The sequence below is a fragment of the Crassostrea angulata genome, chromosome 3 (assembly GCF_025612915.1).
Source record: "Crassostrea angulata isolate pt1a10 chromosome 3, ASM2561291v2, whole genome shotgun sequence".
In the NCBI taxonomy this organism is placed as follows: domain Eukaryota; kingdom Metazoa; phylum Mollusca; class Bivalvia; order Ostreida; family Ostreidae; genus Magallana; species Magallana angulata.
In genome coordinates, this window is record NC_069113.1 from 39,668,822 (window position 1) to 39,694,171 (window position 25,350).

At 32.9% G+C, this 25,350-nt stretch overlaps 2 protein-coding genes and 2 long non-coding RNA genes across 16 annotated transcripts in view; 3 read left to right on the forward strand and 1 right to left on the reverse strand.

Annotated features, from left to right (window-relative positions):
• The window catches only part of LOC128178646 (1-phosphatidylinositol 4,5-bisphosphate phosphodiesterase beta-1-like), a 54,956-nt gene extending 40,742 nt beyond the window's left edge, over positions 1 to 14,214 (forward strand). For 8 of the 13 annotated variants that reach the window (XM_052845895.1, XM_052845900.1, XM_052845901.1 and 5 more), the window contains 13 exons: positions 9 to 163; positions 385 to 549; positions 875 to 974; positions 1,358 to 1,462; positions 1,890 to 2,074; positions 5,442 to 5,655; positions 6,355 to 6,390; positions 6,625 to 6,740; positions 7,148 to 7,342; positions 9,492 to 9,763; positions 10,312 to 10,369; positions 10,492 to 10,578; positions 11,269 to 14,214. In XM_052845895.1, coding sequence (XP_052701855.1) covers positions 9 to 163; positions 385 to 549; positions 875 to 974; positions 1,358 to 1,462; positions 1,890 to 2,074; positions 5,442 to 5,655; positions 6,355 to 6,390; positions 6,625 to 6,740; positions 7,148 to 7,342; positions 9,492 to 9,763; positions 10,312 to 10,369; positions 10,492 to 10,578; positions 11,269 to 11,391 — 1,811 coding nt within the window. In that variant the 3' untranslated portion in view covers positions 11,392 to 14,214. Of the gene's footprint in view, positions 1 to 8; positions 164 to 384; positions 550 to 874; positions 975 to 1,357; positions 1,463 to 1,889; positions 2,075 to 2,591; positions 2,684 to 5,441; positions 5,656 to 6,354; positions 6,391 to 6,624; positions 6,741 to 7,147; positions 7,343 to 7,793; positions 7,806 to 9,491; positions 9,764 to 10,311; positions 10,370 to 10,491; positions 10,579 to 11,268 lie in introns of all 13 variants that reach the window. The other 5 variants (XM_052845904.1, XM_052845908.1, XM_052845909.1 and 2 more) reach the window with 3 other exon arrangements.
• Positions 14,215 to 16,037: 1,823 nt separating this feature from the next.
• Positions 16,038 to 18,651, forward strand: LOC128178995 (uncharacterized). The gene is made up of 3 exons (XR_008243030.1): positions 16,038 to 17,892; positions 18,116 to 18,172; positions 18,518 to 18,651. It is a non-coding gene; the product is annotated as an uncharacterized LOC128178995 (long non-coding RNA).
• On the reverse strand, positions 18,587 to 23,218 carry LOC128178994 (putative nuclease HARBI1). The gene is made up of 5 exons (XM_052846451.1): positions 22,845 to 23,218; positions 20,421 to 20,758; positions 20,042 to 20,299; positions 19,695 to 19,918; positions 18,587 to 18,721 (listed from the first exon to the last, which is right to left on the reverse strand). The coding sequence occupies exons 1-4, from the start codon at positions 23,073 to 23,075 to the stop codon at positions 19,699 to 19,701; spliced, it is 1,047 nt and encodes a 348-aa protein (XP_052702411.1). The 5' UTR covers positions 23,076 to 23,218; the 3' UTR covers positions 18,587 to 18,721; positions 19,695 to 19,698.
• LOC128178996 (uncharacterized) lies at positions 20,683 to 22,948 on the forward strand. The gene is made up of 3 exons (XR_008243031.1): positions 20,683 to 20,774; positions 22,564 to 22,697; positions 22,811 to 22,948. It is a non-coding gene; the product is annotated as an uncharacterized LOC128178996 (long non-coding RNA).
• Positions 23,219 to 25,350: the final 2,132 nt, after the last annotated feature.

Sequence of the window (25,350 nt, forward strand, 5' to 3'; positions counted from 1 at the left end):
TATTGCAGACCTTGCCATGCAATTAAATCTGGGAATATTTGAGTACAATAATCACTGTGGCTACATCTTAAAGCCAGACTTCATGAGGAGGGATGACAGGCGATTTGATCCCTTCGCAGAGTCTATTATGGATGGTGTTGTGGCAGCAACATTAACCATCAAGGTAAATATCTAAAACTGATATGTTATTGTCTTAGTAATTTGCACTGTATTAAATTCACACTGACACAGTGTAATTTAAACAAGGAGTTAATTTTGTTTCTTAACTATTTAAGGTACAAAGCTTACTGACTGCTGTCTTATTTGTCTTTTCCCTGAAACAAGGTTTAAATTCTGAAGGTCACCTCACTTAATGAAGTTACACACGATATATTTTTTTTGTAGGTTATAGCAGGGCAGTTTGTAACTGACAGAAAGATAGGGACGTATGTAGAAGTGGATATGTATGGTTTACCTACAGACACTGTACGCAGACGTCATCGAACTAAAACAGTCCCAAACAATGGCATTAATCCCGTCTACGATGAGGATCCTTTTGTTTTTAAAAAGGTAAACTAGGTTCACCATACAGGAAGCTCTATCTGAGGAAATTCAGTCTTCAGAGTTTCTTGACAGTGAACAAGTTCAAGACTTTGAATTTAATGTAGTGACTTTGAAAACATTAGCAGATTTGGGAGATAAAAAGCGTGGGAAATTGAATGCTGCCAGTGAATTGTTTTGATTATTATTCACCTTAAGCAAACAGCACAGAAACTATTTCAAATTAAACGTTGTTTAGATGAAATAACAGGTTTATTCATTGTGACTTGAAATAGAAAAAAATATAAACAGAAGTATAATGAACTTGTGTATTTATGTCTGCATTGATTTGTAGGTTGTGTTGCCAACTTTGGCGGTTATACGGATGGCTGTTATGGATGAGAACAACAAGTTGTTGGGCCACAGGGTGCTACCTGTAATGGGACTACGACCAGGTACACACAGAATCAGCCAATCAGAGTGCAGAGCAAAAAAAAAAATTTAATTTATCTGTAAAAATTATCAAGCTTTGTATAGTCTTGGAATAGCATTAACGAAGGTATTGATTTGATCTCTGTAAGGGTACAGCTGGGCTTGATATTTGGACCGATATGTCTTCACCAGTTAAGGCATCAGTCCAAAAAACAAGCTGAGTTGAATTTCTATTGATACATGTATTAGTATTGATTATGATAAAATGTGAGAATTATCCTTTTGTCATTCATACAGAGATGATAAATTTTCTGATAAATTTTCTCAAGGAATTGAAATGAAGCTATTCAGACTGCCTTGGAAGTCAGCAACCCAGTTTTACCATTGATTTAATGTTTGGTTGCAGGTTATCGGCATATACCTTTAAGGAACGAATGTAATCTACCCTTGTTGATGCCAACTGTGTTTGTTCATATCAGCGTGAAGGACTATGTTCCTGATGACATGTCTGGTAAGGTGTCTTAATTTTAATCCTAGAATTGACGTGGAAATACATGACCATACTTACATTTATGAGTTTCCATAGACTGCATGGAAACAATTCTAAAACATTATATCTTTTTTAATTTGCAAACATACAAAATTAAAAACTATTGGGTGGAGGGGGGAGGGGATGTTTGTTTACAATGTCAACAAAATACTGGTACATACTAGTATGTGTTCTAGTTAAGAGAATTTGTCGGATAATTCTTATTTTGTGAAGGATTATTTTGACATGTACATAATTTATGAGCATGATTTACCCTTCTGAAGTTTTATGATTGAGCAAAATTCAGAACTTTTCAGCATTTTCTTGAATTGGAAATATCACAACATCGGTACAGTAGGATGATACAGAAATTTGACAGAAAGTCTGTTAATCAGTACTAACATTTCAGACATTGTGGATTTTTTGACAAATCCTCAGAAATTCCCGACCACCAATTGGAGAGAAAAAACTAAGGAGAAAAGGAAAACTCTTCTGTCTAAGTTGTTTGATTTTGGAGAAGATTTCAAAATATCTGACCTTGAAAATGGCAAATCCCCAAAACTGCACAACGTTAATAAAAGCAGTAACACAAAGGTTTGATCCACCACACCGTGCACCCTGTCTTAGTCTCAGTAATGGATGCCAGCCCTTGTCTATGCTTTGGATTGTCTCTTTGGTCAACTTGACTCTAAATTATGAAGCATGAATAAAAACATCATTTCTATTAAATTGGAATGCTTTCTCCGAGAACAAACGTTTTATTAAAATTGTTTTGTAGACCTAGCTTTTAGTTACAGTAGCTTATATGTATCAGACATGAACATTTTGCCCATTCAACTTCTTCTATATCAGATTCTCTGCCGGGTTGAAAATTTTTGCTTTCTATCAGATTACCCCAAGAATCTCCTCACCATATTTATATAGCAAGTGATTTAACTCAGAATGTTGATTCTTCACACAATTGTGATCACATGGAATGGTTCTCGCACAGTTCTTGTCTGTTTCCTATGGACAGATGAATTTTTCCTAGGACATGGTACTTGGACTCTCTATATTAAGATCTTGTCCTAGCTGATTGTCTGTGCATGTTTTCTCTCTCTTCCATTTACAGTGTATATCGAGGCTCTAATCAATCCAATAGCCTACTTGTCTGAGCAAGAAAAACACAGCCAGCAGCTAGCGGTTCTTGAGGACGCAGAGTTTGTAAGTTTGTCTGTTTGTGTTCTATGTGAAATGAATATAGTTGAAAGGATGATACAGCGCAATAGCAAACTTACTTAAATGACAGAAAAGTCTGCAGATAAAGAGAGAAAAAAAGAAGAATTAAACTTCTTTTAGCAAGTTATATCAAAAATATGATATAGAATAATTCAATAATCTAAATATTTCCTAGAATAAACTATGAATTATGAAGCCACTTCACTTTTGAAATCTTATTGGAGAGGGGATTCAAAATGGCCTTGTTTTAAAGCCATATTATATTCATATCTCTATGACTTAATTGGAATTGAAAGGGAACTCTTTAGTTCTTTAACTATGATATTTTGAATAACTTTCCAAATAATCCTGAGTTTTGTCAATATTTTTTGTTGATTTTTCTTTGAAGTAAAAAAAAGAAGTTGACAAAAATTTTCTTCAATGGAACCACAAATTTATATGTTTACACAATTGTGAATGTTAATTCATTCATGAATATCAATATCCATAAATATTCACCAGGCTTGGGGTAATGCTAAATGTAATGGTAATGCATTGCAATGCATTACATGTTTTCAAAGTAATGCTAGTAATGTGTAATGCCTCAAAATTAGCATTACAAGTAATGCTAATGTAATGCATTACTTTCCAAAATCTAGTGTAATGCTGGCATTACATGGCATTACTTTGCATTACTATGCATATTTATGCATGTTCACTTTAAAAAATGTGATGAATAAATGAATAGTTGAAATTAAATTTGATTAAATTTATTTTTAAAGAAGAAAGAAATAATTCTAATTAAGAAAAAGTGTTTTAATTGTACATGTTTTATTATAAAAGGTTTTTTAAAATTCATTTTTGAATTGTTTATATTACTAAAGATAACAGCACAATTTCAAATCATTTTTAAGAGTGTTGTTATTAAGAGTTTTTAATCATTTAAACAATTTACTCCAATTAGTTTGCACTTCAATAAGAAATGTGTCAACAACACACTATGCCCCCAGGATAATCTAAGTGCTAAACACCCCAATCCCCTTCCCTTCGCAATATGTCACAATAGAATAGGAGACAGACATGCACCTTTAAAAGCCAAATGAATGCACTGTCCATCCATGATGAAAATCAATATCACTTCCAATATTATAACTCATTTGAAAATAATCTTACTTATCTTCACTCTCTCTCTCTCTCTCTCTCTCTCTCTCTCTCTCTCTCTCTCACACTCTCTCTCTCTCTCTCTCTCTCTCTCTCTCTCTCTCCTGTATATTAATTACACTTTACATTAGTTTGGACTGATAGAAAATACAAGATTTATGTATTTAATCTATTATTGCACTTAATATATCCTAAGATAAAGATCGTCAAACAGTATTTTCCAGTCCAAGCTTTGACTGCTCCTGCAAAACATTTATTTAGTATAGCCCGGAAGATGGATGCATTTAAAAGATGAACCCTTTGAAACTTCGATCACAAAGTGCAACAGCAATCTTTTGTCTTAAAGTGTCCTCCGTAAAAAGAAATACGATTAAAATAAATTAAGAAATATAACTTGGAAAAATCACCTGTTTATAAATTAATAAAATTAAGTGTTTTGTTTTAAAAGATTTGTGTAATCTGGGGATATATCTATATTTAGCTTTTAAAAACAGCAACATTATTTCATAAATTGTTTTTTGTTACGCATGTTATCCTGTGTCTCTATTTCATAATTATCTGATATTGTATCATGCCAAATGTCTATAAATATCATTTTACTTATGTAATATGTTGTTCATATTGCCATAATATGATTATATATTGAGCAAATAAAGAATGACTCTTGTTTATTCATTGAATTTGAACCTGATACTGAGCATGAAGCTGTAGATATGTTAAAGAGTGTTGTATATTTGAAACATTTGCAAAAACTCTTTATTAGCTTTACTTTAAAAAAAAAAGTAATGGTAATGGTAATGCATTACTTTACTCATGTAATGGTAATGTAATGCATTACTTCAAGAAAATCAAGTAATGGTAATGGTAATTTAATGCCCAGATTCATGAAGTAATGGTAATGTAATGCATTACTTTACAATGTAATTCGCCCCAAGCCTGATATTCACCATGCAGTCTTTCAACCGATGTTTTGCAACATTACATCTCTGGAAAGCAGCTTTAGCCATTGTGTACACAGCTTTCTGCTCATGTTATGTGATTATTACTGATTTTTTCAAAGTTCTAACTATAAAGACATGAGGAGGGCAATTAAAATTTTTTTTTACAATGTCATGTTTAATGTTCTAATGGGTGACAAGCCAGTATATGAATATGTTTGACATTTTATTCTTTAAATGATTCAGGGGTATGTTCAAGATTCAGTCAAAATAAGGAGGGTATGGATGTCTAATGAATGGCTTTTAACCATTTTACTTTCAAATAAGAAAACCCTAAAATATTTTTAATTTATGCATGACCAGAATATTTAATCATAATGCAAGTGTTCTTCATTGCTTTGCTTATGAATTACATTGAATATCAAATCTATAAATAAAAGTTAAGAGTGGTTAATTATATATGTACATGTAATGTTTAAGATGTTTGTTATGATTAAATGATAATTTACTCACTATAAAACAAAAATTGAACAATTCAAGTGGGTTACTCTTTTTATTCATTATATATATCTAGAGTTTAATTGATGTTGGATTTCTGTACGAATATTAACATTATATTATCCTTTGATTACACATATGGTTCAGGAATCTGTCTGGTTTTGCAGTCGGTGCAGTCAAACGGAAGAGCATCAGTTCCACCATCCCCGCAACACGAAGATTCCAAACCACTGGCGGGAAACAAGAGCTCAGTCCCTGCGTTTACAGAGGAAGTCACAAAGCAACAGATAACTAAGAAACCCACTCATCCATTAGTAAAAGCTGAGCCAAGCAATGGCCAACCAAGTCAGTTCAACCAAATATCAGTTAAAGAAAACAGGGGTGCGTTCAATATAGTAGTGACTAGCTAGCCAGCTCTAGATGCATCTAGTACCCTTAATACCCTGAGTTAGAGGCTTGACCTAGCATATATATGTATATATAGGTAATGGGTTTGTAGTGATTATACAGTGAATATTGGATGGTTCACTAGATGCATGCGAGAGGGAAATAACTCTTTGTATTGGGTCCACATGTAAGTGACACATTCATTATATGTCATGAAAAAAATCTCAATTCCAATGATGATGTTTTTGAATGAATTGCATTAATTATTTTTTTTTGACATGTAGCACCACATTATGAAATTCTTTGATTTGAATGTGTCGAAAATGAATTTGATTGTTTAATATGTCTACTTCAAAACATAGACCTAAAGAACACCTGTTAATATGATTGCTTCTAACCTGTAGAAATAAGCTAGCTGATATGCCATTTTGCACGCAGCCCAGATTTTCTCATGCATGATTTCACTTATGAATATATGGTACAATGTAAAGAAACAGATTTATATTCTGAAATGCCTTTAAAAATTATTGGACTGAAGAAGAAAAAAAATAAAAGTTATACTGTTATTTTATTGTTTATTTTGATAGAAAGTATGTCACAATATGGAGGTGTCCCATACCACCTTAAGGAAACAAATCAATATTTTTATTATAATTTGGTTTTTAATCACAAAACTCTTTTTTTTTCCTACAGTGCAATCAAAGAGCACGATTCAATCACTATTGGATGGTAGGTACACGTTTCTGGATACACCTCGCAATGTCATATTTCATTCAGTCAAGTTTGATTATAAGTAATAAAATAAACAGGTCAATTCATAATGACCTCTTTGTTATAAATATCTAGTTACGGCCAGCAAACATGCTGATCTGTATAATAATTGTAATCTACTACCTGTTCATGTGCCAGAAAGTTAAGATAAGTGAAAAATACACTATAAATGAGTACTAATTGTTATTAAAGATCCATCATTGCTGGTACCAACACCTCTGAAAGATCTCAAAAACCAGAAGGGCTTCTTCAAAGTGATCTGCAAGAGAGATAAGGAGCTAGAGAGCCTCAGCAAGAAGCACGAGAAGGTAGGACTGGTCTTTATTTAGTGTTTGTGGGTACTACGTACATGATAGACACAAAGTCTAGCTTCTGTTACATTTGTCTTGGTGTATAATTCCTTCATTTCATTAAACCAGAGGTAATATTTATATAAAATCTATCTGTTAAATTTCTGTTGCAGTGTATAAGCACTGATTAATTATGTTGCTTTTTTCCTTAAAATTAGGAGAAAAGGTTTTAGTTGAAAATTAGATTCAACAGTCATTTTCGTGTTAAATGTACATCCTCTTTTTCTGCCAATAATATCAATTTACCTTTCCAGCAGAGAAGGGAGGTGACAAAGTGTATTTGTTACTTTTTGAAATTTTGAAATCAAAATGATCATGTTGAACTTCATTCCACATTTTCAACATGTATCGACTCATATTTCTAGGCAAGAGAAACCATGCGTGAGATACATGAGCTACAGGAAGAAAGACTCATGATATCTCAAGTTAAAGCCAAGACGGCCATGGAAAAAGTCCATGCTAAGTCATTAAAGAAAGCCATAAAAACTGGCAATGTCGAACAAGTGGAGCAAGCCAACAGACAAGAATATCAGCAGCTAACTCGTGAACAAGATGAGAAGGTACCCCCAAATGTCGCTCTGCATGAGTGATACTCAGTGTTGTTGACCTGGTGTTGCAACAGTCACATGACTTATTCGCATATTGTCATGTGACTGACATATATTGTCGTCTAGGTAACCTGTTCCAATGTGCAAGAAAACTTTAAAAGAGGATGAATGTTTTATTGATATATATACAAATAATATAGAAATCAATATAAACTTTGGTTCAATGGATTCAAAGAAATTTAAAGTTTACTGATTTGCAATGATAAAAGTATACCAGAAATCCTCTTTGGATGGGTTTTCTTGCCTTTGGAATAAGTTTGTTGAGTCCCTCTAGATTTTAAGTAGTGATTAATACACTTTGCAGCCTCCATGAAGATGGCAGAAAGAGATCCTCCTGTGAACAAGGCTACATCACAATTATATCACTATAACTAATTTATTGTTGTATCTTGTTGTATTTTAGTGGAAAAGAAAGGTAAACCAAAGTTTGATATATAATATTTCTACATGCCTTCTTTTAACTATTTGCCACTTAAGTTGACATGTATGAAATATCTAAAAATTAAGGTGACTTCTCAATAAACTCTTCTGACAATGAAGGTAATTTTGTTTTAAATTTTCATACATGTTAACCTTAAAGCTTTTAAATCAAGCTGGTGGCTAGAACACAATATTGTGTAACCACTACAATATTCCACTGTTCAGTGTTTGTTTCCCTCTTATTTTGTTTCTCTTCACTCCCCTCCCCAGTTTTCTCCCCTATAGCATGACTTGAGTTTCACTTTAAATTTTTGAAATTTTAAATGCATGAGTAAAGAAGGGTTTTATATAGTGCTGAGAATGTTTTTGAAGATAGTTTAATAAAGGATTTTTTTTTTATCTTGAACTGTATGATGTATGCTTTGAACTATACACATATATGCAGTTATGATATACACATTTCTTAACCTTTTCCCCTCTTCATTATGCATCTAGGATGTCCTTAATTTTTTTCAATATTTTTGGGGTTTTTGTTGGTTTTTTTTGTTCAATCAATAGAAAAATGATTTATCTTTTAATTTTTACATATCTGCAAAAAAATTAATAAATTTTTAAACATATTTTTGGGGAATGGGCTCTAGTTAGTAAAATTTAAGTATTTTGGGATAATTAAGTGATAATAATCAAATGAGGTACTTAATAAGGTATTAATACATGAAGCCAAGTGAAGAGAATCAAAATAAGAGATCTTGTCAGTCTCTGAAGGTCAAGGTCACCTAATGGAAACACATCAAGGCTGCTACTTTACAAAAAAATCTCTTACTAACATCAAATATCTGTCTTCTAACAATATTACACATTAATCCTATACAGTAAACCTATAGAGTCTGTGACGTGACGTGTAATCCAGATATACTAGAACTTCAGCGTAAAGATCTATACTTGTACTCTGTGATACTGTATGCTGTCTTGTGTGGGCTTCTATTGATATACTCAGTGAAGAAAAATAACTTGTAGTGAATCATTCATACCCAAAAGGAAACTAGAAATATTTCATCTCATCTGATACAGCTTTCATGAATAATTTTTAAAAATTAAACTTGACTAATTAGATTTCAAACTAAGTTTGAGGTAGTGTTCCTGCTATTTTTTATCCTTTAGAAAAATAAAACTTTGATGGAATTTATATGCACTGTAGATAGTTTAATCCTAAACTATCAAGCTTTGTGTATGGTTAATTTATAGACAGCCGTCTGAACGGTGTTCTTTGAGATTTCATCTGGAACAGGTTTCGGAGCATTTGAATGGTCTTGAGTCTCATTTTTTAAATCATGGTTTTGTGGTGATTTTTGATTGCTGTGTAATATGTAGAGTACTATATTAGCTTACAGTTTCATTAAATCAGGCTATTTATTTTGACCATTTTCTTTCATTTAATTATAGCAGGAATTATAAAATAATTAACATGATCCAACTGATATGACAGTTTGATTTGACTTATCAATTGACCCTTAAATTTAAATTTAGATTTTAAAGTTTTAGAAATGAAGTAACTACTGTAAATTCAAATGTTTTAAGTAAAAATCCATTAGTTTGGAACAAAATCTCTCCTGCATGATCTTGATAGAAAATGAAAATTCAAACATTCCATTGCCTTAACGAGTTCACTCTTTGTCCTCAGCACAAAGAACTACGCAAGACGCAAGCAGAAGTGTTTGTGGCAATGTGCAAAGACCATTTCCAAGCCGAGATGGACGTCATGTTGAAGCACCACGACTCCGTGTACGACGTCCTGAAACTGATCATGGACATCAACCACCGTGAACACGACAGGAAGTTGACAGCCATATTTGAAATGGAGGTGGAGGAGCACAGGAGGAAGATGGAGGAACACAGCAAGAAGGAGATGAAGACCCTCAGCAAGATGTATAAGGATAAGAATGAACTGGCCAGGTAGGACTGTGCCCGTGGGGTACTCTCTGGTGGTAAAGTCAAGCTTTGTTAGACTAAAACAATGGATCAATTTGTTTTCAGGCATTGTTGCTTTATGCTGCATCATTGACTAAATTTATTGCTATATTGAAAAAGGGGAATAACTCAATTTTCAATTTTAAATCAAAATAATGAAAATTAAGTTAATTCCTTTTGAAGATCTTGCTACCTTGCATGCTGTATTATATTTTTGAAAGTTTTGGCATGAGAACCAACATATTAATTTTGGGCCTTCAAACATTAAAATGTTATTTTGGTGGGTCATGTGGGTATGAGGGTGCAGTTATTGAAGAAGAAAAATCACAACCCACTGTGCCCACAATAATTTGAGGTACATGTATCTTGAACCAACAAAGTATATAGCTTTATATCATTAGTAAGGAAGAGAAAACCTGGAGATTTCAAAACTTTTTAGCACAATGAGGGGGAAAACCCTAAAAGATTATCTTTTCAGTTACCAGTAGATGCAATTTATTGTTGTTTTGATTTTAACAATGTTGATCTTTCAGGATAAAGAGAGAAGCACAGACAAAACACATAGATGAAGTAGTGCAAGAAAGAGCCAAGGTATGTTATGAAATTGGTTGATTTATTGCTTCAGATAGCTTGGAGATAGACAATGATGTTTTAAACACATCAGGTTTCCCCTTTTCATATAAAAAATTTAACATTTCTGATTTTTTTTTCAGCATAAAGACTTATTGTATAAGAAAAAGGATGAGCTGAAACGAGAATTGAGCCTAATTCAACAGGAGTATGAAAAGGAAAGAGAAATGGTAATACATATAAATATACTGGTACAAATACCCGGTAGTAGTACATGTATTTACTTTAAAATTGGTTATTTACGCGTTGGAGAAATTTTCACTAGTTACATGATAAGCTATAAACTGCGTAAAATATCCCTGCACATATGTTTAAAACACAAAATCTTAAGAGTGGTAAATCACACATCCGCGTATTTAATACCCACAGATATTGTTTGACCATAGAAACCGCACACTTAACCACCAGCGTAAATAACCACTTTTACAGTATGTTAAGGAAATGGAACAAAGGGTGGGTGTTTTGATCAATATATCAGGTATACTAATTCCTTCTTTGACTCACAATGGAGATGGACATGTACCAGGTATATGTGAAATATTTTGCTATGTGACAGTGTTACAGATATTACATGTAGCTTTGACTTACACTTCTTCTTTTCGATGAAGTTTTATGAAGTTTATTGTATACATGTAGACTTCCAAAACAGAAACAAAAAAGATATCAAAAATATTATGCCCTTGTTTTGATCTTATAGAATGTAATAAGGAAATTAAATCTGAGAGAAGTGATTATTATTCAGGGTGCACTTCTATAGTAGCATAATGTCCTTATTGTCCATATATGCTCTCTATTTATCAAGAATGGAAAAAAAAACATGTTCTGGTTTTGTTACAAGGTGTTCTGATGTACTTTAATAGGTACCTAAAGAATATCGAGCAATATACGAAGAGAAGTGCCGAAAACTGACGGAACAATTTCGTGACGTAGGACTGTGTGATTCTCGCGAGGAATTAAACGGGGAACAAAACACACCACTGTAATACTGTAGATAATGTGATAGATTCAGGAACCAAACTACATATAAACATGGCATTTATTGTTTATCGACTACCATTTACATGTTATACACGCATTGTCCTAATTCTTTAACTGTTTCTCTTTGTATATTAAGTAGTTAGATATGAGGGTATGCGAGGACGTGTAGCATTAGCTCAGCTGAAGAGACTCTTTAATTTTGATATGAAATGACAATATGAACATTATGACAATCTTCTGCATTTTTTTTTACATGGTATTTTGATGAAAAATTATGGACTGTCCTTTTTAGAAAATGAAATTCTATCACTTAATGAAATTTGAAAATGAATAATTGGCCTGTTACTCTTATTTTGTTAGCATTAACAGTATTTAGGATTTTTATTTGTGAATTACAATATGTTAAATATTTAACATTTTTAAAAAAAAATTTGTATTTAATATAATCACTGCCCTTCATAAGATTGGCTTTTTTTGTCTTGAAGCATAATATTCTACAAAACAAAGTATGAACTTGTATCAATATTTTTTAATTGACATGAACATGCATGTACGTATGGTATGAAATAGAATCTTAAGTGTACGTTGAAATGTTTCTCTTACGATGTTAAAAGTATTGCATTATGGTAGTTACAAACTTCCATGTACACGCTTTATATAAGGGTAGCATATTAATAAATGTATCTGTAATGAATTGTATTGATAGATATGTTAATGTAAAATAGAAATGTGAAACAATCATTCCATAGATTACAAGTCTGTATACTCTAAGACATTGTTCAGGCAGATTGATGGTACAGTACTAGGTAAAGCAATATTACGTGTATTGCACTCTGAAGGACAATTTTGCCGTGACTATTGTTTAAGGTGTAAAAATCATTTGTTTAATTATGCACTTGCTGCAGCAGCAGGACTTTATGTAAACAGATAACGTGTGCTATAAGACATAGAATCTTTGGTGATCGTATTATTGATGCAAATTGTTTTCTGATTGGTATTTTTCATGTGATTGAAGGTAATGTAAAATGTACATTTTATAACTTCAGATATGCACAACCGATACTTAGTACCCCACTGTCGTGTGCGATAGTGGGGTGTATATACTCCTACATCTGATGTGTACTGTAATGATAATGTTCTAATCCTTGCCCGATCTGAACTCGAGCCGAGTATGTCGGATTGCCCCGTGTTCCTGGATATAGCCATTCCAAGCGTCAAAAAAACTACGTATATTATATAGCACCTACATTTTATATGTTTTAATACGTACACAGCATTATAATTGGGAATTACTTCTTTATTATTGAGCAAACACCGCGGACAATAAAGTTGTTCATGGAATCACCAGAGGGGTGTCCATGGGGCATTAGTGTCTGCAGACAACAGCAAGTTGTTGCGTAGTTGTCATGACAACCTTTTTTTTTTTTGTGATGTACATGTAATACATTACCATTATAATATGTAAATTAGTGGGCGGCGGTCTCGTAGTGTTTACTTTGTCTTTCTGCATATATATTAACCAGTTTATGTATACATAACATGGTGTTGTTTATATATTATATCATTAAACTTGTTTTTTTTAATTATCCTTTTTTTCCACATTTTTTACAGAAAAAGATTTATATATCAAGATTATTAGAAAACCATTTATACATGTAAATGTAACAATTAAACGTATTGATTTTTATTGTGCAGAGTGATAATTGATGATATCTACAAAATCTATGTAATTCAGTGGGATCTTGCCATGGTGTGTAGGTAAAGGGAGATTACTCAGAAGCTATGATTCTGTCGGGGTTGCTAAAGAGCAATCTGTGTGTGAACACCCTTGTTATGCAGTTCTTTGTTTTTATATGCATCCTAGAAAAACTTGTGAATGAGTGTGTCCTGTGTATCATTGTTGAATTAAAACCCTTATTTTCTTATTTTACCACTGGTCGGATAACTTTGAAAATAATGTAGACAGATTATTAGATATAGTTTATAAAGTTGATGATCTATTGTATATTATACAAACCATTCTTAGTTTTGTTTTTGATTCAATTGACACTTGTTTGAAATACGTGTAATGATAATGGAAGACTCGTAAAACTAATTACAAATACTAACATTACACTAAAAAATTTATCAGAGATAATGTGGACGCAGATTTTGGTATAGAAGAGGAGCCATTTTTTCACTCCAATTTTTTCAAAGATTGATGGGAGGGGGCTTACAAGATTGGAAGGATTAAATTATGCCGAGTTTATGAGTCAGTGCTTTACAGCCAAACAAATGGGCAATTCCTCCACGGAAACAAAATCGGACAAACTTAAAAATTCTTATATACAACGTATTTGATGGGGAAAAATCTAGTAAAAAAATTTGAGGAAAAAAATGTTTTATAAGTTATTTGGATCTAAACAAAACAGTGCGTTAAATGGCAGAGACATCTAGAATACTCTTTTGAATGGCTATTAAATCAGGACTCAGTGTACCTCGACTTTTATAAGAACTCTTTTTTTTCATATTTTTTTATTTATATAATAAAAGTGCTGCTGGTGTTTGAGAGGAGTTAAAGCGAGAGAATACAAACGACCACAATATATATATATATAACAGCTATGTGTACCATTTATTGGGAGTTCATTTGTTTTGTTCTTTTTTTTTGGTCAGATTTCTATACGTGTCCATTGTATATGCTTTTTTTTTCTTCAGAAGTTGCAACATGACTTTCCTAAGTATCAAGGACTTTGTACTTTTCTTGTCTGGTTTTTGTATGTCTCCCATTGTTTTGTTATCTTATCAATCAATCGTCATATGTTATAATAAAAGTCGAAATAACCAGACTCTTACTTCTTTTCAATTTCAATGGCATATGTCTGCATTAGGACTGGTTACACTCCAGAAAAATTAATGGTTAAAAAATATACATGGTCATTAGCTGTAGTTTTGAAATCTTGCACAGATTAAAATGCCATTTGTGGTTGATGTGGTAACGTCTTTTTATGATCAGACACTCAATACAGTAAAACAGGATTATAACAAAAACGGATTTAGTGAATTGACATGAACAGCAAAGTGATTTTCATTACTCTTGACTTTATAATGTCAAAATTTTGACAAATAAAACATATTGTGCTTAGTACATGTATTACGAAGCAAACTCGACCGTTCCTGGCACTTCATTTCACTGTCTATGTAGATTTGATAGTACATTAATGTACCATACATATATATACCGATAATTTCTCCGTTATGGTATGTTAAAACAAGTGAAAAGCTGTCAATGTGACAGCAAACCGGGTTTTTTATGTAAACTGTATCCATAATCCATGTCAACCCTTATCCAGTGAAATGGAGTACCCTACATGTATATGCAACATTTTGCCAAAAAATGACTTAATTCAAAAGCTAGTATTTTTTTCATAAATTATCGGAAATCAAAATTCTAGCAATATGCACACCTCTGATATATGTACAATTGATCTGCAAAAGAACAACTTCCTATCTTGAGAACTGTAGGAGGAGTTATCCGTACAATGAGGGTACCCTATATGCAATATTTTGCCAAAAAATGACTAAGTTCAAAAGCTGGTATTTTTTCAATAAATTATCGGAAATCAAAATCCTAGCAATATGCACACCTCTGATATATGTACAATTGATCTGCAAAAGAACAACTTCCTATCTTGAGAACTGTAGGAGGAGTTATCCGTACAATGAGGGTACCCTTTTTGCAGCCGCCCGCCCTCCCGCCCGCCATTTTCACCATTTTAATAACCAGATTTTTCCGTTGGAAAACCCGGTTAAAAAATCAGGTGTATGTACTGACAGGTGGCAGTATGTCAGAGATAGAGTAGGTACCATATTGTGTATGTACTGACAGGTGGCAGTATGTCAGAGGTAGAGTTTGTACCATATTGTGTATGTACTGACAGGTGGCAGTACTTCAGAGGTAGAGTAAGTACCATATTGTGTATGTACTGGCAGGTGGCAGTACTTCAGAGGTAGAGTAAGTACCATATTGTAGATATACTGACAGGTGGCAGTATGTCAGTGATAGAGTAAGTACCTTATTGTGTATGTACTGACAGGTGGCAGTATGTCAGAGGTAGAGTAAGTACCATATTGTGTATGTACTGACAGGTGGCAGTACTTCAGAGGTAGAGTTAGTACCATATTGTGGACATACTGACAGTTGGCAGTACTTCAAAGGTAGAGTAAGTACCATATTGTGGATATACTTACAGTTGGCAGTACGTCAGAGGTAGAGCAAGTACCATAGTGTGTATGTACTAACAGTTGGCAGTACTACAGTGGTAGTTGGCAGTATGTACTTCAGAGGTAGAATAAGCACCACACTGCGGATATACTGACAGTTGGCAGTACGTCAGAGGCAAAGTAAGTACCATGTTGTGTATGTACTGACAGTTGGCAGTACTTCAGAGGTAGAGTTAGTACCATATTGTGGATATACTGACGGGTGGCAGTACTTTAGAGATAGAGTTGGTACCATATTGTGTATGTACTGACAGTTGGCAGTATGTCAGAGGTAGAGTAAGTACCATATTGTGAATATACTTACAGGTGGCAGTACTTCAGAGATAGAGTAAGTGCCATATTGTGTATATACTGACTGTTGGCAGTATGTCAGAGGTAGAGTAAGTACCATTTTGTGTATGTACTGACAGTTGGCAGTACTTCAGAGGTAGAGTAAGTACCATATTGTATATGTACTGACAGGTGGCAGTATGTCAGAGGTAGAGTTTGTACCATATTGTGGATATACTGACAGTTGGCAGTACTTCAGAGATAGAGTAAGTGCCATATTGTGTATGTACTGACAGTTGGCAGTACGTCAGAGGTAGAGTAAGTGCCATATTGTGTATGTACTGACAGTTGGCAGTACTACAGTGGTAGTTGGCAGTATGTACTTCAGAGGTAGAATAAGTACCACAATGTGGATATACTGACAGTTGGCAGTACTTCAGAGTTAGAGTTAGAACTATATTGACAACTATACTTCTAAATTACAGAAAGCACTAGTACTATTGTGGAAGTACTGACAGTACTGTAGAGACGGAGTAAGAACTAGTACTATGTTTGATGAACTGACAGTACTTTCAAGATAGACAAATACCCTTGTGGAAATACTGAAAGCAGTGCTTCAGATTTAGAGAAAGGACTTGTACCATTATGGATGCACTGACAGTTGGCAGTACCTTAGAGTTAGAGAAAGTACTTTACCAGTGTAGATATACTGACAGTTGTTAGTACTTCATAGGTAAGGTAATACTCTGTACCATTCCTAATGTCCATACAGTTGAGGTAGAGAAAGTAATAGTATTATTGTAGTGATAATGAAAATTGGAAATATTTCAGAGATAATCTGGATCTCGAGATATAGTAAAAAATACATCAAAGGTAAAGGGACTACGATGTTGGGTGTCATGTTAGTTGACAGTATTTCAAAGGTAGAATAAGTACCATTGTGGATGAACTGAAATTTACCATACTTAACATGTAAAGCAATATCACTATGTATGCACTTACAGTTGACAGTAGGTAAGGGGTCAAGAAATGTCCATTGTCAATGTAGTGGAGTTGATAGTTCATCACAAGTAGATTTAGTTCCAAATGTCGATGCACTGATATTATACAGGACTTTAAAGGTAAATAAATTTCTAACATCATTGTGAGTGTACCGACAATGGACAGTATTTCATGGGTGGAGTTAGTATCATTATGGAACTACTGACGGTTGACAGTACTTCTGAGGTAGAGTAAGTACCATTGTGGATGTACTGACTGTTGAAATACTTCAGATGTAAAAGTTCTATAGTACCATTGTGGATGAACTTACCGTTGGGAGTACCAGTAAATTTAGTACTAGTTACCCGGTAAGTTGTAGAGGTACTGACATTTGACAGTACATCAGAGGTAGAGTAAGTTCCATTATGGATAAACTGACAGTTGGCAGTAATTAAGAGGAAGTTCAAGTATCATTTTGGCAGTTGGCAGCACTTCATAGGCAGAGTAAGTACAAATTTGTGTGTACAAAATAAATAGTTGTTAGTATTTCAGATGTAGAGTAATATCAATGTGGATGTACTGACAGTTGGTAGTACTTCAGATATAAAGTACCATTATGTTTAGGTACACAATTGGCAGTATTTAAAAGTTAACTACTGTTCCTATTTAAGCATGTGGGTGTTGCTATCATTTCTTACTTTAAAATACATTCAATTTAAAAATGCTATCTATTGAAGCAATTGTTTCAAGTTGTAAGGTGTAGGTATGCTACAAAGACTAAAACAGTTCAGGCATGAGTTTTACTAAGCTTCTTATCTTACGCAAAAATATTATTACTTAAGAACTTCGTAAGATTTAACCTTAATTACGTATTTCAATTTCTTTTGAACATAATTTTTTCGATTGATAATTTTGTTTCATTAATCATATTCTTTCTATCAAAGGAATGACAAGTATCAACAACAGCACATACAAAGACATGAATTTTGAGAGTAAGTTTAACACAACACAATTAATGTAATGAATAACAATTTAACAATATTGTATCAAAAGTTTGATAGCATGAGACAAAAAATATCAACATATAACTTTATACAAATTGATAGGTTTTTAAGCACTAATGATTGTGAAGGCATAAAAAAAGTTTATACAAGTTTATACAAGTGTAATATTGCATTACAAATGGATATTGAATTATTACAAATTTAATTTCAGGCGAGTCTAGTCAAAGTCAAGAAAGGCCAAGAAAACAGACAAGGGTGCAAAGGAAAGGTAACAATGAAATCGAGCCTTGTAAAGTGAATTTTAATTCTTTAAGGAGGCATATGGTCAGTGATATTGTTAAAGAGAACTAAAAAGTTGTCCATCACACTACTTTGTCATAATGATATCTTATTAAGTTTGATTTCAACAAATAATATACATGACAGCCATTTTTTCTCATGCAAGTCTTACACTAGGAGGTTAGTTAAAAAAAATGTTTGTTAAATGTCAGCAGTCTATTTAGTGTAGATAAAACCTTAAAGAAAAAAACCCTAATTAACTTTGTTAGAATGAATTGATATTTTAAAAAAAAGAAAACCTATTCTCATGCTTTCTAAAACTTTTCTTTAAAAGAAAATGAAGTTCCAGTACACATATCACAGCTGTTATCTATGGAAGAGGAGAAGATTTCTAAACTGGAGACATACAGATCCAGAAAAATCAAGATTCTTGAAGAAATGCTTGAACTACAACGCAGAAGCACCATTGCAGTTGAATCCATAAGCAACTCCATGCACCAGTCTGGAAATTCTCAACCATTGTCATTGTCGTTATCTCCTGTAATTAAATTCTCTTAATGTATGCACTAAAAACTTAAGGTAGGTTAATATCTTCTCCTAAAGAATATTTATATCAAAGCTTCTATATTTAGTAAAGATTTTAAATTGTTAAGACAATGACCCTCAAAATAGTTCTTCATAAAAATCATTGGGTAAAATCTTTATAAAAATCTTCTTCTCAAGAACTACTAAGCTACATTCTAATGTATGGTAATTTAAAATCATTACAATATTCAAAAAATGTTTCATATTACTACTGTATGTGAACTATGGGCCTCTTGTTGAAATGTTCATGATATTATTTATAGGGAAAACTGTAGTTACATATCTTAATGCTAATAAAAAAGAATTGCTGGTACATTTATTAATTTGTAAGACTTTGTATTTTTGTGGAGTCCTGATGAAAGTCTCTGATGATAAATTGTTAAAAATGGAGAGAAAATTGTTGATTACAGGATCCAATATAATGGTTTTTCAGATTAGAAACTGCTTGTTATATGTTGATTGTTTTGTGAACTGGTAACTATTATATCAAAATGCTAGTACATGTAGTAGTTTTTTTATATTGATATATATTGTCCATGTACAATTATTTAACTTCTGTCATCATAATAAAGTAACATTTAAAGCAATGTGAGCTGTATTTCTGAGAATTTTTTTTTGCTACCTAAAGATGCTAATATAATAATTCTGTGTGTACTTAAACCTGTGTGATATAATGGGTGAAAACAAAACTTTAATTTTATCATAATAAAGATTCCTGTACAATGCAATATATAACAAATCGATTTGTGTACAGGGCGACAATAATGTAGTTTTGCTTCAATCAGAACCTCAAAAAAGGGTCTCAACAAATATATGACTTATCGAAGTCTGGAAATCATTTTATTGTTGGTCAATAGAATTGCAAGACTTCCAATTTACCCAAAAAATTTTAACATGAAAATTGCAGCAACTTAAAACCAAAATACCTCTTCAAAATCTTTGTACAAGTCTATCTCTCAGCATTGCTGCAGTACAATTGTTGGGGATAACTGGAGCAAATGGTTGCTGGACATCATCTTCTTCCTCAGTTTCTACCATGAGAGGCACCCTCTCATTTATGGCCAAGTTGTGTAGCCTCATAGCACATTCAATTATTTTCGTGCATTTGTCTGGTCTATAAGGCAAGCATCCTCCAGTTTTGTGCAAGCACCTGTTGATTTATAAGTTTGAAATGTTTTAGGCTTTTCACTCTTTTAGAAGAAAATCCTTTTTTTTCAATACACCATTTCCTGATCTGAATTAAATTTGATATTTTGATTAAAAGGTGACGTACCTGAAACGTGCTTTAAGCACACCAAATGCCCTTTCAATAGCATTTCTAGTACGACAGTGAGCCGAATTGTACCGCTCTTCTTGTCCACTCCTCGGGTTGCTGATAGGAGTCATCAGCCACTCTTTAAGGGGATAACCCGAATCGCCTATCAGCCAACCTCCATCCTGAAGGCTTTCAATCAAATTTGGCAAGGAGCTGTTTTGCAAAATGAACGCATCATGGGTTGCTCCTGGGAATTTGCAGACGGCATTTGTGAACCTGGAAATCAATTAATATTTGAACAATAAAAACATAAGTATTTCTTTGGTGTATATATAAACGTTTAAACTTTTAATTAGCAATTCATCTTTATATAAATTGAGAGTTTTAATATCCAAACCTTAAATCTGCGTCTACAACCGCTTGCACGTTTATGGAATGGAAACCCTTTCTGCAGACATACAGGTGTTCGTCATCTGTTCCCATGCCTTGTATGGGTATCTGAGTCCCATCGATGGCACCAATCACATTTGGGAACCCAGCAATCTTGTAGAACGACGCTTTGATACGGGAAATGTGTTCCCTCCTTGTAGGGAACTCGATGTTCTGCAAAGCTTTGCAGACAGCATCGACCACTCGATGAACAGCCAGACAACCAGATGATTTGGAGATCCCATGAATGTCTGTTGTTTCTGAGAGGTAGTCTCCTTTAGCCAGGAAACGCAAGCATGTTAGAACCTGGAATGATTTAAAGGTACTGTTGACATCACACACCTGTAGTATGTTTATAAAAGAGGGTGAGGGAAGCCTGGAAATTAGTTCAAAATCTTCGACAAGCAAAAAAAAAAAGTAAATAAAATAAAATGAATAAAAGATAATGATAAAATGTAGTAGTGTGACTTAGTTTTAATTTTAGTTTTGTATAGTATTAAGGTATTTTGATTCACATATCATTCATTCACTCATTCATTCAATCTCTCACTCTTTGCGCTGCACTGCAATACTGACTGTGTGTTGTGTGTGATTAAACCTTAACACTCCTATTTAAAATAATGGTTCGGTCAAAAAATATAGAGTAAAGTATAAAGGTGTTCTTGTTATTCTACGCTTTGATTAATCAGTATTGGTCACCTCTGAGTCTCTGACAGTGGCGGGAGTATTTCTTTTGTGATCTGGTTTTTTTTAATTAATTCTGCAAGACTTGGTGAAGAGTGAAGGCGGGTGTGACTTGTCAACTTTATGACTTACAACAATTTCCAATCTTAGACCTGTATTAAGAGTAATTCTCTTTTAAACTTTAATGATTAATTGCTAAAGTATAGGTTTACGATATAAACAAATGATAAATAAATCTGTTTGACCAGTATGAGTGTGAGAGTGAATGTTTATAATAAAGTATGTGTAACTTTGTAATGAATTATCATGAATTATCATGAAAAGCTACAAGTAAATGTTTTATTCATTAAATTGCTCAGACTGTTCATTCATTCTATCTTTATTTCCTCCCATAGGAGATTGCATGAAGAATAACATTTTAACACAAATAATAAATACAGCACATGAGTTACAAAGTTAATAGAAGTTATAGTGAAAAAAGGAATATAATTAAATGGAGTAAAGTAAATTTACGATATTCATTGTATACTAAATATGGTTATCGATTCATGATATGAAATCCAGTAAATAGGACCTGCACTCAGTTCCATAAATTGGTAACTATATGTTTCTGTCATTGATGTATATAGTTTTATTGATATTTATTACCGTAAATATTTCTGATCATTTGGAATTATTGTTTAAATATAAATTATCAAATTATCGGTCTTTGCTGATAATATTAATAGGTGATCTAAGTAAATATATGTTTTATGTCAATGTCTGTGCGATGTTTGTGTTTGTATTGTCTTTGTTGTGTGCTTATATATGTTTTATGTGTGTGTTGTTCTAGTGTGATTTCCTGCATTTGCCATATATTCCTACAATTTATTGAAAAAGGAATCGAACCCTATAAAATCAACTTGGTGTTATTATGTCATCTGCATCAAGACCCGGTTACAATGCATGTACTAATAATTAAATGAAATAAAGACTTTTCAAAGATAAAAAACATTATTTGATGCTTGGGGGGGGGGGGGGGGGCGCAGGTTCAGAATTTTTTAACCAGACATTAACAAAGTAGCGGATAAAAATGTCATATACATTTATATCCGCGGCTACCCCATTAGGCTTAACACAATTTTATAGGTCTATTCATTTAGTTAAAAAAAGTCCATGACAAAAAAGCCTCTCTCCTTTGATTTCTTTATTTCTTTAACTATGTATTAATTTATTTCCTTGATCACCATTTTACTATATTATGATTAATACTTGAACTATAATATTGCTTAGCATAGGTTTGGAAATATATTCTAACCATACTTGACTGTCAACAAGAAATGATTGAATTTTACACAATAAATCAAAAAATGCTTTATATATCTTTTAGGCAATATTTAAATTTTATTTTAAATTTGTATGGTTCATCACACACAATCTTGTTAAAGGGGAACAACTCGATGAAGTAATAATACAGTTGTGGCCCTTTTGGTTACTCTTCATCCTTCTTTCAAAATAGTGGACAAATAGAAATGTTTGCAAGGATATCATTCGGAATCATTCTTTGAACATAACCAACATAGTAAGTGTATTTTTTTTTATCAATATCATGAGTGTGATGTATTATGATATTAATATTTTGTAAGAATTTGATTGATAAGAAGCTTTATAAGTCTTCTGTTTATTTTCATTTAGAATTTCCTCTGTTAAGTCATATCCATAAAAATACCTGGATGTGGGCTGGAATGGCATGCGACCTCAAAGTTTGTGGCTGTATGAAGTCTTTGACATCGTCTGTCAGCTGCAGAATAACTCGCCTTGGAAATCTATATCGCCCAATGAGCTCGCTGTCGGTCAACATATCTAGAACTTGACTCCTGTCTCTGAAAACGCGTTCACGACGCAAAGCCTTGTCTTCATTTTCTCTTAAAACTTCAATAAACAATAAGCAGGCGGCCATTTTTATTCATTTATTTAGAAAAATACGAAAAATTCTTAACTTAGAGTAGCCCATAGGCTGTCGTAAGTTACGATGATATTTTTGACGTAACTTAAAGTTAAGAAGTTTGGTAAAACAGATATTCATCGTAACTTACGGTTACGATGAAATCTTAAACTTAACCCTTTGTGTGCGGCGACCCAACATATTGGGTACGGAATAGCCGACGTTACCGTGCGGCAACCCAACATGTTGGGTTTTTAGAAAGAAATCAGCGCTTAGTCACTTTAACCTAAAATAAAATAAAAACGGTCGAGTGTTTTTCTTGTGAATCAATAAAAAAAGAGACAATAAATGATTTTTGTTAAATAAATGAAAAATATCAGCCTATTTTTAAAAGAATATAGCTTAAAATACGAATTTAAATTCGTCATCTAATTTTGGAAATAGGGAAATTCCGCGCCGTTACTAATCTCTAAAACAATCGGTCAATCTAAAACGCTAACAAAGAATACAAAATCAATGACATATAAAATCAAGGGAAAAAAAATACAATTTTGATTAAAATGTAAAAGATTACTTAAGTTAATGTATAAAAAAGGAAAAAGAAGAGGAAATTTGGAGACTTTCTTAACCTTGACCTTAACCTTGCGTATTTCTTCCGGTTAAAACGAAAGTTGCAAGTTGTCTTCGTTCATTCGTGATATTTTCGCTAAAAATGATTACATCAATGTGATTAATTGTTTTTGGGACTGTTTGTACATGTGATTATTTCATTCTTGCTGTAAGTACGACATCTGGCGATATGTCTTCATGATAATTATATAAACACGATCGAAAACGCGCGAGATATCTCCAAGCAGAAAACGCGATATGTTATCAGTGTTTTGAAATAAAGTTTAACCACAACTCTTTCATCATTTGTCCTTCACTTTATACTCTTTTAATTAAAAAGTTATTATTTATGAATTCATTTGTTAAATCTAGTATGATCACAGCAAAAAACACGGAAAGTGTAGCTAAAATGATTTGCTGTGCATACGTACACTCAGGTGCCAAAAGTATGTCATTTTTTTTTCTTTTCACTGTATATTTCATTGAAAACCAACATTTTTCAAAGAATCATTAAAAAGTTACCCCTTGACCGGTTTTGAAAAGACATGGATTGATAAATTCAGAATTTCTCTAGGTTTTTTTGCATCATATATTTGAGTAAATATTTTTTTCAACCTTCTGTTTCTAAGATTTGGAGTTAATAATCCAAAGGCTTACATATTGCAAAAGATATATAGTAGAGCTCTTAAAAAATATCTGTGTAATATTTAAAATGTCAAATTTTACAAATCAAATCGTCAAAAAAATATTTCGATGAAATGTCAAAATGTGGAATTGAATCTACTTTAATCAATATAAATTTCTTCCAAATCTGACAAAAAATAACAAAAGAAAACCTTTTTAAAATAAGTCTTGTTTTCAATGAAATATATGGGGGAAAAAATTGACAAACCTTTGGCATGCAAGTGTACATATAAATACTTATCTTCTGAATGTACTAAGCAGAAGATAATTTAATGGCGACAGCAAGGAACATCGATTTTGAAGCATTTTTGAATGAGTTTGCAGCATATGAGGACAGTGATTTTGAATTTGATGATTTTGATTTGTGAGTAGACCTACTGAAAACTTAGAAAATTTTATAGATGCAGAAAACTGGGTTGGCAGGAGACAGGGAGCCCCCATCCCCTGACTTTACAAAAACTCCTGGCTTAATACAAGCAATTAATTAACAACAAAGGTTCACCTCGAGAATATTTTAAATTAGTTTTCAATGACAATGATTTTGAATTTCTTGCACAACAGACAAATCTATTTGCATAGCAATTCTTGAGCTCTGCTCAACTGAAACCATGTACCGGTAGTAGGTTTTACAAATGGTATGAAACAAATTCCTCAGAAGTGAAGCAGTTCATATCACTTCTCATGCTGATGGGACTTCTGCATCAACTATAAGACATCAAGGAGTACTGGACAACAGATCCACTGACTGCAACACCCTTTTTTCCAAGCATCATGCCAAGGGACAGGTTTTTGTCTTTGATGACTGTTTTTTCATCTCAATGACAACTCTGAATACATGCCACGTGGGGAAATGAAATTTGGGGTATTTTAGAATCACCTTGTATGCCTGTATATTTGTCAAAGGACATGATTTGTGCAGACCAGTTCTTTATTATGTCCTAAGTTTCTGCTAGCACTATTTTTTGCTTGATATTTAAATAATCAAACACTTGTATGT